Here is a 19,984-nt window from a genome sequence, read left to right on the forward strand (position 1 = left end):
TTGCAACTTGTCTTGGCTAGTTTCAGTTAAATCCTTGAAACTTATCTTTGCTCGCACATATGCTTTCTGTTTTTCATAAGGCTATCCTGCTCAGTAATTTTCCATCACTAGCTGATGCTACTCGATCACACTCAGCCAACTCCACTTCCTGATATTACGTTTTCCAATCATATCGCTACACCACACTCTTGAATATGGATATATACAGGACTCATATTTGTCCTTCAATAAACTGAGAAACATCTCTGAACTGCTGTGTGTCAGTGATTGTTGCTCCCGGATCCATGAAGCAAATCTCCGAGCTGGCAGAGGACTTATATTTCTAGATCACTCATACTTTACCAATTCAACTTTCTACAGTACAGACAAAATCAAAATCTATCACTCCCTTTGCCAGAAAAAAAAAAATCAGTCTTCTATAACATTTTATTGAGCCCATTCCTCTTTACACAGTCGCTCCAGATCATCCAGGGTCCTCGGTCCTCTCTTGTGCTCTCCCTCTCCTCTTCAGCTCAGCCCAGAGGTTTTCACTGGGGTTCAGCTCAGGTGACTGAGATGGCCAGGGCAGAAGATTGATTCTGTGCTCAGAGAATCATTTCTATGTTGATTTGGATAGATGCTTTGGATCATTGTCCTGCTGGAAGATCCAATGACAACCCAGTTTTAATTTCCTGGCAGAGGAGCCAGATTCTGATTTAAAATGTCCTGTGATTACATGGAGTCCTTTGGAGGGAAAACAGCCCCAAAACATCACAGAACTTCTACCATATTTTACAGTTGGGATTAGGTTTTTTTCATTATAGCCATCCTTCTTTTTACAACCAACCCACCACGAGTGTTTGTTGCCAAAAAGCAACATTTTTGTTCCATCAGACCAGAGAACACGGTTTCAGTCAAAGTTGGCGAAGCGTTTCACAAACTTCAGGTGATTACGTTTGGAGTTAACTGACAGAAAAGGCTTTTTTTCTGGAACCTTCCAAATAATCTGTTGGCATGGAGGTGGAGTCTGATGGTGGGTTTTGGAGACTTGGAAACCCCAAGATTTTACTTTTTCCTTGTAATTCATCAACAGTGATCCTTGGGGATATTTTTTTTGCCTCTCTTACCCTCCTCACTGTATATGAGGGCAAAATAAACTCGGCTCCTCTTCCAGGTGAGTGTGGAACAGTTCCAGTTGGTGTCCACTTTTTTTTATTATTGCTCTAACAGTAGAAATGGACATTTTCAGGTGAGTAGATATTTTTTATCCCCATTCCCTGACTTATGAAGGTCAACACACGTCTCCTTCCTTGGGTTTGTGTGTCTCTTATCGTTCCCGTGTTGATGTTTAGGGAATTTTGCCTCTGTGTCACCTCATATTTATTCCTCAGTTAATCAGGAAGTTGTGGATTACAGCTTGAATGTTCCTACACACTCCAATCAACTCAAAAATACTGTACAATTTAAATGGGAAACACACTTCAGGTACACTCTGTTCACTATCATTTCCAGAGTTGCCAATAATAAATAGTGGCACATATGTCTTTACTGAAAATAATTTTCTTGATGAGGGATTTGTTTTTCCTTTGAATAAATTTCTTTCAATTAAAGGTTGGATTTTTCTCATTTTTTCAGTGCGAGATGAAGCGACTTCACCAAAAGCTGGATTTTTTTTCTGACCCTTTTTACTAATCTTTACAAAGGGTACCAATAATTGTGTAGAGCACTGTAAAATAGATATGAGGTTAAAAAGAGTTTCTATGCCTACTTGAATGGATTTATTCTTGTGTGTACTATGTTAAATAACTAAATTTACAATTTTTGAACTAAAGTATCATATTACTTTGTTTTAAGCATTTAATCTTATGCATTCAAATCAAAATGTGTCAACATGTCGGGATTTACACGCGAATAATCAACATCACAATCTGCAAAACCATGAGATGATTAATACAGAAAACAGAACTGAATATCGCAGTGGAGCAGATAATTTTACCTCAATCACCATTCAGTGAAGGGTTATTTGTTAATCTTTACAAGGGGCACCAATCACCATCGAGGGCTCTGTAGGTTTTAAATAGCTGTAGAATAGCCGACATTTAACTAGCAATAAAACACAAACACTATGATCCAAAACATGCATTTTATTAAATGTAGTCAGCACAAATGAACTCTGGTGCAAACTTTGGGAACTAAATATATAAGCTACAATAATGAAATAAAACAAGTAGCCTTGCCCTTGTTGGTTAAATAAAAGACATTTGCCTGCATTAAATGTATGTCTTTTTTTTTTGGCTGTTGCATCTCTTTAGAAGATTTCTTTAGGAGTTTGATGCTGTTCTGTAGTCTCGCTGGCCTTGGCTGCAGTACTTGTACCATCACTTTTTGGTCAAGGGATGTCTGCTTTGACATTTCAGAGATGTGCTAATATATGGAGTCGAGCACACTATATATTTTTGATCTTGCACAATGCTTAGTCACATGACCCAACACTCAGTGAAGCTTTCGTTTTCGTAACAGCAGAAGCAAAACCAAACTTTGCATAATATACAGTTGCAACTAGCAGTTTACATACAGTCCAGAAAAAGACAAACTTTTGTTTCTCTCTGTCTGACAGTAAAATTGAGGAAACTTTTCCTGTTTTAGGTCATTTAAGACCCCCATTTTTATTTTTTTTTATCTGTAAAATGTCAGAATAATCAGAGAGAGAAATTTTCAGAGAATTTTTAATTACTTTTATCAATGTCAGAAGTTTACATACACCAAGTTGACTGTGACTTTAAACAGCTTGGAGCATTCCACATGACGATGTTTTGGCATTAGAAGCTTCTGATTGGCTAATTGACATAATTTGAGTTAATTGAAGGCACACTGGGACCTGTGGATGTATTTTAAGGCACACCTTCAGACACAAGGGCCTCTTCACAGGACATCATGGGAAAATCAAAAGAAATCAACCAAGACATCAGGAAAAGAATTGTGGATCTTCACAAGTCTGGTTCATCCTTGGGTACAATTTCCAGATGCCTGAAGGTCCCACGTTCATCTGTTCAAACAATAATACACAAGTCTAAACACCATGGGAGCACACAGTGATCACACCGCTCAGGAAGGAGACGGCTTCTGGGTCCCAGAGACGAACATGCTTTGGTGCGAAATGTGCAAATGAACCCCAGACCTTGTAAAGATGCTGGCTGAAACCGATAAGAGAGTATCATTATCCACAGTAAAGCGAGTTCTGTACCGACAGGAGCTGAAAGGCCACTCAGTGAGGAGAAAGCCACTGCTCCAAAACCACCATGAAAAAGCCAGATTACAGTTTGTGGCTGCACATGGGGACAAATATCTTCATTTCTGGAGATATGTCCTATGGTCTGATGAAACAAAAATGGGACTGTTTGGTCATAACGATCATCGTTATGTTTGGAGGAGAAAGGGGGAAGCTTGCAAGCCTCAGAACACCATCTCAACCACAAAGTATGGGCATGGCATCATCATGTTGTGGGGCTGCTTTGCTGCAGGAGGGACTGGTGCATTTCACAAAACAGACGGCGTCATGAGGAAAGAAAATTATGTGCATATATTGAAGCAATATCTCAAGACATCAGTCAAAAAGTTAAAGCTTGGGTGTGGCTGGGTCTTCAAATGGGCAATGACCCCAAGCATACCTCTAAATTAGCTGCAAAGTAGCTTAAGGACAACAAAGTGAAGGTATTGGAGTGGCCCTCACAAAGCCCTGACCTCAATCCTATAGAACATTTGTAGATGGCACTGAAAAGGTGTGTGCGAGCAAGAAGGCCCACAAATTTGACTCAGCTCCACCAGTTCTGTCAGGAGGAATGGGCCAAAATTCCAGCAAGATATTGTGAGAAACTTGTGGCAGGCAACTCAAACCGCTTGATCCAAGTTAAACAGTTCAAAGGCAAATCTACCAAATATTTACCAAGTGTATGTAAACTTCTGACTTTGATGAAAATAATTAAAAATTCTCTCTCTGATTATTCTGACATTTCACAAGTAAAAAAAAAAAATTGGGGGATCCTAACTAACCTAAAACAGGACAAGTTTCCTCAATTTTACTGTCAGACACTAAGGAAAAAAGTTTGTCTTTTTCTAAACTGTATGTAAACTTCTGGTTGTAACTGTAAGTGTATATTTAAGTTGTCTTGATGACATTTTATACACCACACAATATTAAACTATTTAATATGCTGTTCACAATTTTTTTTTTGACATATTTCCCACCAGACATTTTGGCTGCTGTTATTTTCATATGACAGACGCACACCGACACATGATCCCGGCTGAAACTGGCATGTGCTGGCTAACAACGACGCATTTGGTCTTTGAAAACGAAAAGTGTGTGTGTTTATTTGCATACAGAGCAAAAAAGTAAGACAGATCACAAGTGGTCACTCAAGATGCATGTGGAGACACAATAAATGTCAGGTGTGAAAAGATGTATAACACCAGACAAAAAGTTTGTACACCCCTACTCATTCAAAGGTGTTTCTATATTTTGTATTTTCTACATTGTAGAACAATACCGAAGACACCAAAACTATGACATAACATCTGGAACATCTATGGAATTATGTAGTAAACAAAAGTGTTAAACAAAATATTTCAATAATATTTTAAGCAAAAATACAGTAAATATCCCTATTCTACACCACAGCTGTAGTAATCCATATTAATTGTGTCAAGAACTGAACAACTAAGTAAAGAGAAATGACATCCATCATTACTTTAAGACATGAAGAGACTTTTAATTCATAAAAATAAAGAAAAACCTATGAATTAGAAGCTGTCTCCAGAGTTTTGACTGTCAATCAAATCAGGAAGATCAGATTCAGATTGGCAATGCAAAAAAAAAAAATCTGATTTGAACTGACAGTCTGAACATAGCCTTAGAGCGGTCCTGATCCTCCTGATCCTCCAGAACACATGTTAATACCAGGTATGAATAGGGCCATAGTGACCATCATCCTGAAGCCTAATCACCTTCATCACGTTTATCCAATCAGCCAATCATGTGGCATCAGCGCAATGCATACAATTAATCCTCACCTTTAGAATGAGGGGAAAAGGTCATCTCAGTGACCTTGATCATAATTGTTGATGCCAGACAGACTGCACTGAGTATTTAAGAAGGTGCTGATTTCTGTGGATATTTATGCTCTGAAGTTTACGTAGAACGATTGGGGGGGGGGGAACAGTGGGCGACAGTTGTTGATGAGGTCAGAGGAAAATGTCCAGAGCAGTTCAAGCTAACAGGAAGGCTCAATATAACAGCCACTCTTTACAAACACTGTGAGCAGAAAAGTATCTCAGAACTCAAAACATCACATCAAACCTTGTTGCAGATGTGCTACCACAGCTGTCAGTCAAGAACAGTGATCTGGAGCTACAGCAGACACAGTTTGGGGTGAGGTTTGAGTTATGATCACGTCAAAAGCATGTGTGTATGTGGTTAAGCAGTAAGTGATGCTTAACGAGCTGATAATTTGATAAAAAGCAGCACCAAAACTAGGCACTTGAAGTTTGGAAAAATATTCAACAAATTTTATTAATATACATCTTTCATGCATTTTTTGTGCGGACAGTATTACTGATAAAAAAGGTGTTGTGTGGTGGTGTTTTTTTCTTTCTTTCCACACCAAACATGTCTTGGCTGAGCCATTACACTTGGTGGATGTGTAAAATTGCATCCACTTTGGCTGAAGTATTCTTTTGATGAATCTTTAAATCATATTAATGCTTCAGTTTTTAGTTGTATAAAGAGTAAACATGGTTCTACATTTAAAAAAAACCACACAGGACTCACCAACACACTTGTGTACCAGTAGAGAGAACACCCCTTCAGCACAAACCAGTGTTTCTTCCATTTATTCATCAGGAAAGCTCGGCTTTCTCTCTTTTTGTAGAGCCAGCCGTGACAGTCCACCTGTCCCAGTTCCTTCACCGAGACCCTCCTCCGACTCATAGCGGCATCGTCTGTAAGCCATAGAAACACACACTTGAATGAAGTGTGTGACTGTATGACTGACTGCTTGTCCTTTTTGTGTAACTGAGAATCAGGTTCATCTGCTTACCTTGACAAGTTGCAGTGGGAAAGTCTTGTAGAGGAAGCTTAAGACAAGGACAGAGAAGATCAGAGGAGGTAAGAGAGGCTGAGAACGTGCCCAGAGCAATACAGCCATCAGCCCACACAGCTCACACTGACAGGGTACAGTTTCAAGATATCTCTCTCTCACACACACACACACACACACTTCCCCTCCCACAGATCTCACACCCAAATGCACACCAAGAGTGTTGCTTTCTGACCCTCTCTGTTTTTGCATGCAAGCATATGACACAGGTCTCTTCATGAATGTTCAGAGAAGGCGAACACTCACAGGCTGCTGTGTGTCACTCACTTCTGCAGGACTAACATTAGAGGACAAGTTCTGCAAGGACAGAAACACACAAGGAACCACCACATTAACAGCCCTACTCAAGCACACTGCAATCAAGTGAATTAAACTATAAACATGCATCAAGCTGCAGCCTGGAAGGATCTGAAAACTATAAAACTAGCTTTTAATTCCCGTTTTGCTTCCTAATCCAGAGAGAGAGAGAGGAAGAAGGAGAGAACCCACCCCTCCACCCTGCTGGGCTGAGGGCCCTTTATAATGACATGGCTAAGCACAGCTGGAACTCCTGACTGATTCGGATCAGTTACCTGAAGCCAACACTGGAACCTGTGCAGTTTCCAGGCAGTGTATGAAATGGCTTCAAGAAACACGTTACTTCTCATTTTAGGTAACAAACCCACGAACACTGTGGAACAGTAAGTTCTGACACCGATGAACAGCCTTCACTTCTCCCACAGCTTTAAGCGATTCACGAATGAATCGGTTCCGTGTAAACGAGTCGATTGGATGAATCGATTCGCAAGCAGGAGTAATGAATCGTTTTAATCGTTCCAACGTTTTTCAACTCAACATAATTTCAACAAATCGATTTTTATAAAATGTTTTTCCCCAAGTAAAACTTGTCATTTTTTATAAAGTTTTTTTTTCAATTAAATTATTTTAGGAACCTTATTTATATTAGATAAATCATAATGCTTATGTTATTTGTGATATTTGAGTGTAATATAGTGGAATGAGGGGTGGCATGGTGGTGTAGTGGTTATCACTGTCACCTCACAGCAAGAAGGTCCTGGGTTCGAGCCCCGGGGCCGGCGAGGGCCTTTCTGTGTGGAGTTTGCATGTTCTCCCCGTGTCCGCGTGGGTTTCCTCCGGGTGCTCCGGTTTCCCCCACAGTCCAAAGACATGCAGGTTAGGTTAACTGGTGACTCTAAATTGAGCGTAGGTGTGAATGTGAGTGTGAATGGTTGTCTGTGTCTATGTGTCAGCCCTGTGATGACCTGGCGACTTGTCCAGGGTGTACCCCGCCTTTCGCCCGTAGTCAGCTGGGATAGGATCCAGCTCGCCTGCGACCCTGTAGAACAGGATAAAGCGGCTAGAGATAATGAGATGAGATGAGATGAGATAGTGGAATGAGGGTTAAAAATATATCTGTTTAGGATCACAAAAGGTTTAACTACCTATTATTCATTTGTCCACAAGGGGGCATTTCAGAGTTTTGAGGCCCTACAGAAGGATCATGGTCTAGGGAGAGATTATTTTTTTAGTTACCTACAAGTGAGACATTATTATAACAAAAATATTAAAGAGGCATTAGGAAAAGATGAGTCAGGGTTCATGGAGGTATTCTTATCATTAACTAAGTCCAGATCTTGCAACAAAATTATCTCCAAATTATATAATGCTATACAACTATCCAAACAAGAGAATACAGAATACATAAAGAGGAAGTGGGAAACAGAAATAGGGACAATGATTACACAGGAGAGCTGGGAGAAAATATGTCAACTACAGTGGATCTCAACCGGGTCAAACACATGGCGGGAGTTATGTTGGAAAAGTATAACAAAATTTTTCATCACACCCATTCAAAAACGTCATCAAGGTAGCGGGGACACTTGTTGGAGACTCTGTGGGTTTAATGGAGCCAACCACTTCCATATCTTTTGGGATTGCCAAGCAATAAAATCCTACTGTCATGAGATCCACAAACATATTATAAATATATTTAATGTGAACATTCCATTAAAATGTGAAACGATGTTCTTGGGCAATATAATGTTTGAAACATGGAACATAAAAGACAAAAAACTGCTGACTACACTGTTGGCAGCTAGTAAGAAATGTGTTACTAGGAAATGGTTAAAAGTGGAACCTCCCACCATCGACTAATGGATTGAAATTGTTTGAGATCTATGTTATGGAAAAGATTTCTTTTTCCCTCAAAGTTGAGAAAGAAAATTTTTATAAGATCTGGACCAAGTGGACATTCTTCTTTGACCTCTCTCATCAACAAAGTGTTTCCACTTACAGCAATGATGCTCACTGGATGCCTTTTTTGTTTTTAAATTCCAAAGATTGTTACTGATGAAAATCTCAGGAGATCAACAGTGTCTGAAATACTCAAACCAATCCATCTTCAATTTCATTTGTATGGCAATGAATTGCTACTGGCTCCATCTAATCTGTATCTTGAAGGCTACTGTCTGTGTGGAGTTTTGCATATTCTCATCTTGTTCACATGAGTTTCATCTGGGTTCTGCAGTTACATTACATTACAAACGTTTGTGTGCTCCAATTATAGGGGAATCACACTTCTCAGCCTCCCGGGGAAAGTTTACTCTAGGGTACTGGAGAGGAGAATTCGACCAATAGTCAAACCTCGGATCCAGGAGGAACAATGCAGTTTTCATCCTGGTCACGGAACACTGGACCAGCTCTATACCCTTCATAGGGTGCTCGAGGGTTCATGGGAGTTTGCCCAACCAGTCCACATGTGCTTTGTGGATCTGGAGAAGGCATTCGACCGTGTCCCCCGTGGTATTCTGTGGGGGGTGCTTCGGGAGTATGGGGTTCGGGGCTCTTTGCTAAGGGCTGTCCGGTCCCTGTACGAACGGAGCAGGAGTCTGGTTCACATTGCCGGCAGTAAGTCAGACCTGTTCCCAGTGCATGTTGGACTCCGGCAGGGCTGCCCTTTGTCACCGGTTCTGTTCATAATTTTTATGGACAGAATTTCTAGGCGCAGCCAGGGGCCAGAAGGAATGCTGTTTGGGAACCACAGGATTTCATCTCTGCTTTTTGCGGATGATGTTGTCCTGTTGGCTTCTTCAAACCGGGACCTCCAGCATGCACTGGGGCGGTTTGCAGTCCAGTGTGAAGCGGCTGGGATGAGAATCAGCACCTCCAAGTCCGAGGCCATGGTTCTCGACCGGAAAAGGGTGGCTTGCCCTCTCCAGGTTGGTGGAGAAGTCCTGCCTCAAGTGGAGGAGTTTAAGTATCTCGGGATCTTGTTCACGAGTGAGGGAAGGATGGAGCGTGAGATCGACAGGCGGATCGGTGCAGCCTCCGCAGTGATGCGGTCGCTTTACCGGTCCGTCGTGGTGAAGGAGCTGAGCCAAAAGGCGAAGCTCTCAATTTTAACGATCGATCTATGTTCTGACTCTCACCTATGGTCATGAGCTTTGGGTAATGACCGAAAGAACAAGATCGCGGATACAAGCGGCCGAAATGAGTTTCCTTCGCAGGGTGGCTGGGCACTCCCTTAGAGATAGGGTGAGAAGCACAGTCACTCGGGAGGAGCTCGGAGTAGAGCCGCTGCTCCTCCACATCGAGAGGAATCAGCTGAGGTGGCTCGGGCATCTTTTTCAGATGCCTCCTGGACGCCTCCCTGGGGAGGTGTTCCAGGCATGTCCCCCCGGGAGGAGGCCCCGGGGAAGACCCAGGACATGCTGGAGGGACTATGTCTCTCGGCTGGCCTGGGAACACCTCGGTATTCTTCCCGAGGAGCTGACCGAGGTGTCTGGGGAGAGGGAAGTTTGGGCTTCCATGCTTAGACTGCTGCCTCCGCGACCCGGTCCCGGATAAAGCGGAAGAAGACGAGACGAGACGAGACGTTTAGCAGACGCTCTTATCCAGAGTGATGTACAACATACCCAGAGCAGCCTGAGGAGCAGTTGGGGGTTTGGTGCCTTGCTCAAGGGCACTTCAGCCATTCCTGCTGCTCCAGGGAATCAAACCAGCAAACCCCCACCATCTTGCAATGACAACATAGACTTCCTCAGCCAGTTTGAGGAAAATAATCTAAAACTAAGATTTTTTAGAGGCAACATAAAAGTAACCTAACAGTCATATTTTGAACTAGAGCAGCAGTTACAATTACTGACAGTCCATAATTATTGACACCTTTTCAGATTTACCAATAAAAAACAATTTTATAAAAGTGAGTTTCAGTTACAACAGTTATTATTGGTTAATCAATCAACTGGAAGACACCCCCCCCCCCCCCCCCCACCCTTTGATCTTGTCGTCGGATGACAGCTCATTACCTGAAATGGAATTTTTTTTTAGCATGATCAGTAATTTTTCGGAAAACCTGGACGTTATCATCGCAGGTGAGCATGGTGGAAAGATCGTGGACATGTTTTTATTGATCAAATTCACCGACATTTCATGATCTCCTCATCAAAACCTACTTTGTTTCTTACTCTTTCATTTGACAGTCACCATTTTGTATCTAAATGCACGTTTGAGAATCACGTGAGGGGTCAATAATAGTGATGACTTTCACTGGTGTCCACTATTATCGACACCCTGTGGGATTAAGTGACATTTTACAACTGTTATGGATCGATCTTTGTGTAACATTGTTGAAGTAGATGAAGTACTTTAAAAAAATAAAAGTGCTGTGATTTATAATAATTTTTTTCTGATTCATAACAGAATGGAACGTTTATAGAGTATTTGGAATCTGATTGCAATAAATATGTCAGCTGTGCGAGGGAGGCAGATGTAAGTGCAGATTATTTATTATAATACAGTGTGATCTATACAAAAAGGGCATGAAACACACACACAAAGCAAACAGTCCAAATCAGCAGGCAAGGTCATAAACATGAAAACAGGCAAAGGGTCAGGCGAGGCACAAACAGGATGTCGGAGGCAAAACTAGAACCAGAAACAGGAGTTGAGAAACCAGGAGAACCACATACACGGGAAACAAGGCTCGGTAATGCACACTGAACGTGGCGTAATACTTCGCATCGCCTTAGTATCAGCACAGTCCTTAGATAGCCCAACACTTAGTTCACTAACTGAGAACAGGTAGGCCTTGTTCACGGCGCGCATGCTGGCGCTCACTCGGCACACGCACAGCCCGAGGCGCACCTTTTGGTGCACGTGCCACAGCGCAGGACTGACAAAATAGAATTAGACCAGAATTAAATTCCTAGCATATAAAAAATGACATGCTTGAAATATTCAGATTTTTCTATTCCATTCAGAATTTTTTTATTATTATTTTTTTTTGCGGGCGGCACGGTGGTGTAGTGGTTAGCGCTGTCGCCTCACAGCAAGAAGGTCCTGGGTTCGAGCCCCGTGGCCGGCGAGGGCCTTTCTGTGTGGAGTTTGCATGTTCTCCCCGTGTCCGCGTGGGTTTCCTCCGGGTGCTCCGGTTTCCCCCACAGTCCAAAGACATGCAGGTTAGGTTAACTGGTGACTCTAAATTGAGCGTAGGTGTGAATGTGAGTGTGAATGGTTGTCTGTGTCTATGTGTCAGCCCTGTGATGACCTGGCGACTTGTCCAGGGTGTACCCCGCCTTTCGCCCGTAGTCAGCTGGGATAGGCTCCAGCTCACCTGCGACCCTGTAGAACAGGATAAAGCGGCTAGAGATAATGAGATGAGATGAGATATTACAATATCAGCAGGCATTTATATTTTTAGATGTAAATTTAAAATCTCAATTTAAAAAAATCACTTGTTTGAAAATACTGGAGCTTCACCAATCTGAATCTAATTATGACAAATTAGAACATTGTTTGAATTATTGTTAAACTACAAAACTAGAAATTAATAAACAACAACGAATGATGAACAAAATGCGATCTACAAAAATATACTGTGGACAAAGGTGTCGATAATTATGGAACGGTGTCACCTGATACGCTAAGTAGTCTGGAATCAACTCATTTTTTTTCCAGTGGAAGTTTGAGTAATTATTCATGCACAATTTACATATTGAAAGTCTTTTCTAATTCTGCAAAGGCCAAAAGGTCGTTAAGGTGTCGATAATTGTAGCCGCCGATCTCCTATAAAATATTTTTTAAACTTATAATATTGTTTTTATACAAATGCAAACAGGGCTCTTTACTCTATCGTGAATATTTATATACATGAATAAGTAATGAAGCTCAGTTTAAGAACTGTAAATACTGTAGTTTATTGGCACTGAATCAGTTCACCCAGCCTGTGTGTATTCAATGATGAAACTATTCACCTGATTAAACACTAGATGTCGCCTCTGAGCTATAAAAACAAATAATAATGCACTTTATCTGTTTAGACACCAGGTGTCGCTTCTGAGTCACAAGTGGAAAAGTACACCACAAGTCCAGTTTATATTACGTTTTAATCTTTATTAAATTGTATGGCCATGTAAACTAATGCACCATGTTTTCTCAGTAGTTTACTGTATTAGGCCTTTTGCATAGAAGACCAGCAGCACATTTTTAACTTCAGATTAAATGGTTTAAATTGTTACAGATCCAGGATATGGATGTGACGTGTTGTGACATTTGACAAACTTTACAGGAACACAGTGTCAAGTCTTTGTTTTTTAAGAGTTAAGTTTTGATGATTCATGTACTGAATGCTTTGTATGAACTGGCTGAACGTTTCTGTTTTCTGCTATGTATAATTTCTGTTACTAGTTGTGTTGGTTCAAAGCCCTCAATACATAAATCAATAGTTCAGGGGGGGAAAATCCACAAACATTCACTTACCACAAATACAGTCAATTAGTTAAGACATGTTTGGTGCCTGAGGTTACTTTTTAATTCTGTACTGCAGCTATGAGGATCATGAAGCAGCAGAGTTCAAATCCCACTGACTCTTTTAGTTTAATTTACATATTTAGTGTACATTGATTTCAGTTTTAGTTGCATTATTGTTTTAACAATAAAATTAATTTACCATTGCTCGAGATAAACCCACTGCATTTCTCTGAGCCATTTCGAAAGGAAACAGTACAGCAGCCATGTATTTAAAAATCTATAATTAAAACTATTTACACAAAAGGCATTTGTTAGATACCTTATCCAGAGCATGACTTACATTTTACCTCATACCACAACTGAGCAGTTGAGGATGAAGGACCTTGCTTAAGGGCCCAGCAGTTGCAGCTTGGCAATGCTGGAATTTGAACTCACAACCTCCTGAGTAGTAGTCGTCTGAGTCTTAAACATTGAGTTACCCCTACCCAGACACCTTCTCTGATGCTGAGTACACTCACCATAGCTGATTGTACATAATCAGTGGCGAGACATTTTAGAAATGAGGTACATGAGAATACATAAAATAGGATTTTTGGGGAAGCAACAACCAATACAGAAAACATTGTCAGTAAATAAAAACAAACAAACAAAAAATAATTTATGAATTAAAAACAACACACTCCACCTACACAGAGTAAGATGAATTGAATTTAAGACCTGGCTCATTCTGCTTCTCAATGAAAAATACTTTTCCCAAACCAAAAGAGTCGAACTAAAAGAGGCTCCTGTGCATGTTGATTATATTTTAAAACAAACCAAGGTCCATCTGTCATTAAATACAGCAGATCGGAGGGTGGGAAGCTCTTAAAGGAACGTTTCATGGAAAAGTCTGATTCACTCAGTGTTTCTCATTTTGTAGTTCAGCCAAGACATGCTTAGATTTTTTAAGTTTTTCCAATTGAGTTACAAAACTGATAGCGAACAAATGTTATTCTGTCCACATTCACTGGATATCAGCAATCGCATGCTCTGATTGGCTACTCTACTACTAGACTATCAGCTCATATACCATGAGTAGAGAAAAACAAAATGGCAGAGCGTGTTACTAAACCAACCAAGGACGAAATAAAAACTCTAATCGAAAACAAAACCCTAAAGAATACAAAAAAAGCAACAAAATATGGAATAAAAGTATTTGATGGTAAGAACGTGTCGTTTTTATTTTTCAAGAATTATTATCGCATTTTTCACAAATTCCTCCTGTCATTTCGCTGGTTTGTTTACATTCTAAGCGGAATTTGCAAAGAATAAAAACAAAAATGCTCTATTTGTCAAAATCCAGTGAATGTGGATAGAATAAAACAGTTATTCCACTCAGTCTCGCTGTACATGGATTATAGCTATCAGCTCATGTACGACTTGATTTTGTGGAATAACGGTTAAATATTAGTCTGTCTCCTCAAAATCATTCCTGTAAATATCCACTTCTTCAATGGCATCAAACCCACACACCTGTTTATGTGGTGTAGAATACAGTGTGACTTCCTGTGAGCTATAAACACAAATAAAACCTGACTCTGTCGCTGAACACAGTCGTGCACTTGGTGTCAACCATCTTGGAAAACTGGAATAACCTTTTCTTTGGTACAGAATGGTATCACTCTCTTCACTCTTCATCTGTTAAAGTCTGAAGTTGAGTTTGTAGTGAAAAGTTGAAAAGTTTGTAGTGAAAACAGTGCAGTTTTGCACAAAATACAAGCGATTAAAAAACAGTAAACAAAGCATGACTGTGAATGGTCTGTGTTTCCACTGAATGAGGTAATGTGATTAACGCTGGGTGTAGAGGCTCGTTCGTAGTGAGACCTTGAGAAAAGTGCTATAGCTTACGCTGACGAAGTCTCTGTCCCAAAGTAACTGTTTCCACTCTCAGTGTCTCTGTGCCTTGCAATAAATCCACTTGAAACGTCTTGAAAGTTGAACTTTAATCCTCGTTTAACTATTACAAAGGTTCTAAGATACAGAGAGTCGGTGAGTCAATATCAGAGAGTCAGAGTGTCAGAGTGTCAGAGTGTCAGGTAAGAAAAACTGTTCGCTTCCACGGCTTCTCGAGATCTACCCTGAGAAGCGCGAGACCATTCTTATATAGCTGAATGACTTCTAATTCTAATTCTTGAGAAGTGTAAGACAGTTCTAATTCTTGTTCTAATTCTTCACATACGAATTCTGATTCTTTTAACCTTGCCACATATTATTCATCATCTTAATCATGAAATAAACTACTTATATGAAATTACACACTCAAATGAAATTATATATACCATGTAACATAAATTGTAATTCACATCTATATGAATTCTACTTTGGCCGTTACATACCCGGCCCCTAATTGCTTTCTATCCTAGAAACAATTACAACATTGAATGTACTTAACAGTCCTTTTCATTCTGCTTCTTGAAGCAGGCAGAGTTTGGTGATCGGCCGCTCAAGTTCGTTTGTCTTCGTCTTGACTCGAACCTTGCGGACGACTCCATGTTCGTCTTCCACAGTCTTCACGATTCTTCCCATTAGCCATGATCCTCTGGGGGCTGATTCATCGATGAAGTTTTGCCAAATTCAGGTGGCTTAAAGCATTGAGTTACTCCAAAATCAGTGAGCTGTTGGAGTTCTTCGGTCCACTTGGTCCATTGTTGTGCGAGGTGTTCTGGCACAGTGTCGTCCCAGGCTGTTCTTAGTCTACACAATTCTTGCAGGATGTTTCTAGCAGGTAGTATGACTGGTAACAACATTCCTAGCGGATCATAGACAGAGCTCATTGTAGACAGGATTCCTCTCCTGGTGAGAGGCTTCTGCTCGATGTTCACCTGAAACTTGAACTGATCTGACCGGATGCACCATTGTACTCCCAAGGCTGTCTTGATGGTGAGTGAGTCCTGGTCGAGATCAAGATCTTTGACTTCTGTTGCTCGGTCCTCAAGCGGAATGGTTAACAACACGTTTCGACTGTTGGTCGTCCATTTTGTCAGTCTAAAGCCTCCTGTTTGACAAATGGCCGTCAAGTCGTGGAGTAGCTTGATCGCTTCCTGTTCTGAGTTAACTGATTTTAGACAATCGTCGACGTAAAAATTGTTCAACACTGTCTCCACAGCTGCTGCATCAAAAGTACTCCTGTTGTCCTCGGCACATCTTCTCAGCGCATAGTTCGCACAGCTGGGTGAAGAGGTGGCTCCGAACAAGTGTACCTCCATTCTGTACTCCTGCAGCTCCTTTGAGATATCCCCGTCAGGCCACCATAAAAACCTGAGAAGGTCTGCGTCTTCAGATGGGACCTTGACCTGGTGGAACATGGCCTCCACATCTGCCATAACTGCGATTGGCTCCTGACGAAATCGTGTTAAGACTCCAACCAGACTGCTTGTCATGTCAGGCCCTTGCAGTAGTTGCTCGTTAAGTGTGGTTCCCTGATATGAAGCACCGCAGTCGAATACCACTCGAAGTTTATGCTTCTTGGGGTGGTAGACAGCATGATGTGGAATAAACCACACCTTTCCATCACTCCTGTAAAGCTCTTCGTCTGGGACCTTGACGGCGTATCCCTTGGTTATGACCTGGTTCATGAAGCTGACGTATTCCTCTCGGAACGTCTGGTTTCTCTGAAGCTTCTTTTTCATGTTGAGCGCTCGTTGCTCTGTCATTGCTCTATTGTTAGGCATTTTCACATCTTTGTTCTTCAATGGCAGTCCGATAGAGTAGTGACCGTCAACCAGTTTTGTGGATGTGGTGACTCTGTCCATAAACAGTTGATCTTCCTTTGACATCTCAAGCTGCTCTCCTTGAGCATTCTCGGGAAAGTCATACTTGAATTGCTGGGTCCACAATTCTTCAAGTCGAGCCACCGATATCCGATTCATTTGGATCTGTGGGTATCCGTCTTTTGACCAGCTTCCGATGTTCTCACGCAGCGGCCCGTTCACTGTCCATCCCAAGACTGTACGTACTGCATACGGTCCATCTTTCACGCTGCAGATTACCTCTTTTGGCTCTAAAGCCTTTGCGACATCAGTCCCAATAAGAAGATCGATATCTGCCTTGACCAATGGAATTCGTACACCTCGTAAGTGTGGCCACCTATCCACGTCCTCTTGGGTTGGGATATTCTCCTGACTAGCAGGTATGGCCCTTTGTGTAAACACACCAGTGAGCCCGACAAAGTCATCCCCCTCCAGACTGCTGACTTCTAGGTCTGGCAACACCTTGCACGAGACGGTCTTTTGGTCTCCCATAGTAGTAAGTAGGATGTTCACATTTTTTCCTTGCAGGTTAAGGTTGTTGGCTAGCTTGTTAGTGCAAAAGGAGGCATTGCTCCCTGGATCCAGGAACGCATAACAGGTCAGCACCTTGTTGCCTTTCTTTGCCTTCACTCTCACTGGAACAATGGCGAGGACGGTTCCTGCACCCCCGGCCCCCATCTGAGAGCAAGTTTCCCCTGCATCCACGAATCCACTGACCACAGTTTGTTCTTCCTGTAAAGACTCCTTTTTTGGTTCCTCCCTTGAAGTGTCTTCTTTTGTTATGTCTTTAGGTTTCTGCTTTATGTGTAACAGTGTAGGGTGTTTAGCTGAACACATCTCACAGCTCTTCTTTTCTTCACAGGCACTGCTCATGTGTCCTCCTATAAGACAGCTGAAGCAGAGTCCTTTACTTTTAAGGAATTCCAATTTTTCTTTGTGCAGCTTTTTTTGAAGTTTCTTGCACTGTTCCATGGTATGCTCTCCCTGACAGAAGATGCATGGTTTCACGAAAGCCATGTTCATGTTTGGTTTCTTCTCTTTAGCTTTCTTGTTCTCGGCACCAGCAACATCTTTCACTACCCTCTGCTCTTTAGCTTCAGTGGCTAGCGTTATGATGGTTTTCTTGCCAGCTGGTTTTTCAGGTTGGCGCTTTGTTTGACCTGAGATTTCACCAAACACAGGGTGTGCTGCCATTTCAGCCTGTTTGGTTACAAATGACACCACGTCTTGGAACTTTGTTCGCCGATCTTTCTTCTGAATGTCAATGGCGACACTCCTGAATTTCTCCCTCAGCCTGTATGGGAGCTTGGAGATGACTGTGCGCATGTTAGCAGCATTCTCCATCTCATCCAAGTACTCTAGATCCGACATTGCATTGTTACAGTTGATCAGAAACAGAGCATATGCTTCAAGTGCCTTAGCGTCGTCCGACTTGATAGTAGGCCAATTTAAAGCCTTGTCCAGGTATGCCATCGAGATCTTATATTTGTCACCAAAGCGCTCCTTTAATAATTTCTTGGCTTGAGGGTAGCCCCGTTCAGGATCCATATGAAGACAGCTGCGCACTAAGTCATTAGGCTGACCACATGTGTGCTGTTCCAAATAATAAAGCCGATCTTTGCTGTTTTCAGTCTTGCTTTCTATGCGATGCTCGAAAGCTCTCATGAATAGATGGTATTCCATTGGATCTCCTTTAAAAACTGGAATATTCGGCGAAGGCAATGTAGATAGCTTTTGTTGCTTTATTAGACTCTCAGTTATCTCATTTTGGCGTTGCATGACAGAAGCCAGGTTGTCTGTGTTTGCAGAATTGCCCTTTGAAGTAACAGGCTCTTGTCGCACAACAGGCGTTGCATCGGCAGCTATTCCACTACTATGGCTATGCTGAGATACATTACTAGCCCCACTGCTCCTATTGCAGCTGACATGTTGTTTCCGAGTAGCCCTCAGTGAATCCACCCTACTGCCTTTAGAGCCGCTTGACACATCTGAGCCTCCATATTTTCTTAACACAGCTAATCTTGCATTCGATGCAGCGAGCTTTGCTTGTAACTCCAACTCTTCCTTTTCAGCTTTGAGCTGTAGCTCCTGTTCTTCCTTTTCAGCTTTGAGCCGTAGCTCCTGCTTTTCCAAAGCCCTTTTCTGTTTCAACACAGCTGTCTCGGTTAACAAAGCGGCTTTCTCCATTTCAACTTTTACGCGCTCAGAGCGAACCGATGATGCTACAGAAGCAGAAGAGACAGACTTGGTCTTTTTACTCTTTCTGGATGTAACTGAAATGCTATCTTCAGGATTTACCTCATTGTTCACTCTTTCAGACTCTTCTATGCGATGCGTTGCATCCTGTATCCATGATCTAACCTCTTGCACAAAATTGCACTGCTTATCATATCTTGGCTGAAACCACTTACTTTGATCTGTATTCATATTTTCTACGTATCCAAGTTGACTGTACAGGTCTTTGACATCAGCATTTATCTTACTGAATTCTTCTATCAGCTCTTCATACTCGGTTAACAATTCCTTTGTTATTTTTTCCACGTTTGCATCATCATACATTAACTCACGCAATTCATTTTTTTTCTCAGTCAGTTTCTTTAGCTTTGCTCTTCTGGAGTCAATTCTTGTCTGCAGACTATTTTCCAATGACCGTGGTGTTGGTTTACGCTGACGTTTTTCCCTCGGAAGGCTTACCGTCTTTTCTTCTTCATCCGTCATGGTTGCTTTGAACGTCGGTCCGGTTTTTCGTTCCGATTCCACTTGCGACAGTCACGTTGCAGCCACGTCCACTTGTCAATCACCAGCCACGAGTGTAGCGCGCGATCGCGAAAGTTCAGAAGTCCCTCGGTAAATCCCTCGATGAATCTTCTTTCCAGTTTCAGCGAACCTCTCCAGCGTTTTGTAATCCGATGTCAAGCGAGTTTTTCTTACTAATGTAGAGGCTCGTTCGTAGTGAGACCTTGAGAAAAGTGCTATAGCTTACGCTGACGAAGTCTCTGTCCCAAAGTAACTGTTTCCACTCTCAGTGTCTCTGTGCCTTGCAATAAATCCACTTGAAACGTCTTGAAAGTTGAACTTTAATCCTCGTTTAACTATTACAAAGGTTCTAAGATACAGAGAGTCGGTGAGTCAATATCAGAGAGTCAGAGTGTCAGAGTGTCAGAGTGTCAGGTAAGAAAAACTGTTCGCTTCCACGGCTTCTCGAGATCTACCCTGAGAAGCGCGAGACCATTCTTATATAGCTGAATGACTTCTAATTCTAATTCTTGAGAAGTGTAAGACAGTTCTAATTCTTGTTCTAATTCTTCACAT

The 19,984-nt window shown here is 41.7% G+C and overlaps 1 protein-coding gene across 1 annotated transcript in view; it reads right to left on the reverse strand.

Moving 5' to 3' along the window:
* Positions 1 to 19,984, reverse strand: part of LOC132882657 (CNK3/IPCEF1 fusion protein-like) — a 137,301-nt gene that overhangs the window by 33,472 nt on the left and 83,845 nt on the right. The window contains exons 14-17 of the mRNA XM_060915740.1: positions 17,833 to 18,894; positions 17,077 to 17,367; positions 6,075 to 6,194; positions 5,807 to 5,976 (exon numbers count right to left, since the gene is read on the reverse strand). Of these exons, the coding sequence (XP_060771723.1) occupies positions 5,807 to 5,976; positions 6,075 to 6,194; positions 17,077 to 17,367; positions 17,833 to 18,894 (1,643 nt within the window). The remainder of the gene's footprint in view (positions 1 to 5,806; positions 5,977 to 6,074; positions 6,195 to 17,076; positions 17,368 to 17,832; positions 18,895 to 19,984) is intronic.

This window comes from Neoarius graeffei, chromosome 3 (assembly GCF_027579695.1).
Source record: "Neoarius graeffei isolate fNeoGra1 chromosome 3, fNeoGra1.pri, whole genome shotgun sequence".
Classification (NCBI taxonomy): Eukaryota; Metazoa; Chordata; class Actinopteri; order Siluriformes; family Ariidae; genus Neoarius; species Neoarius graeffei.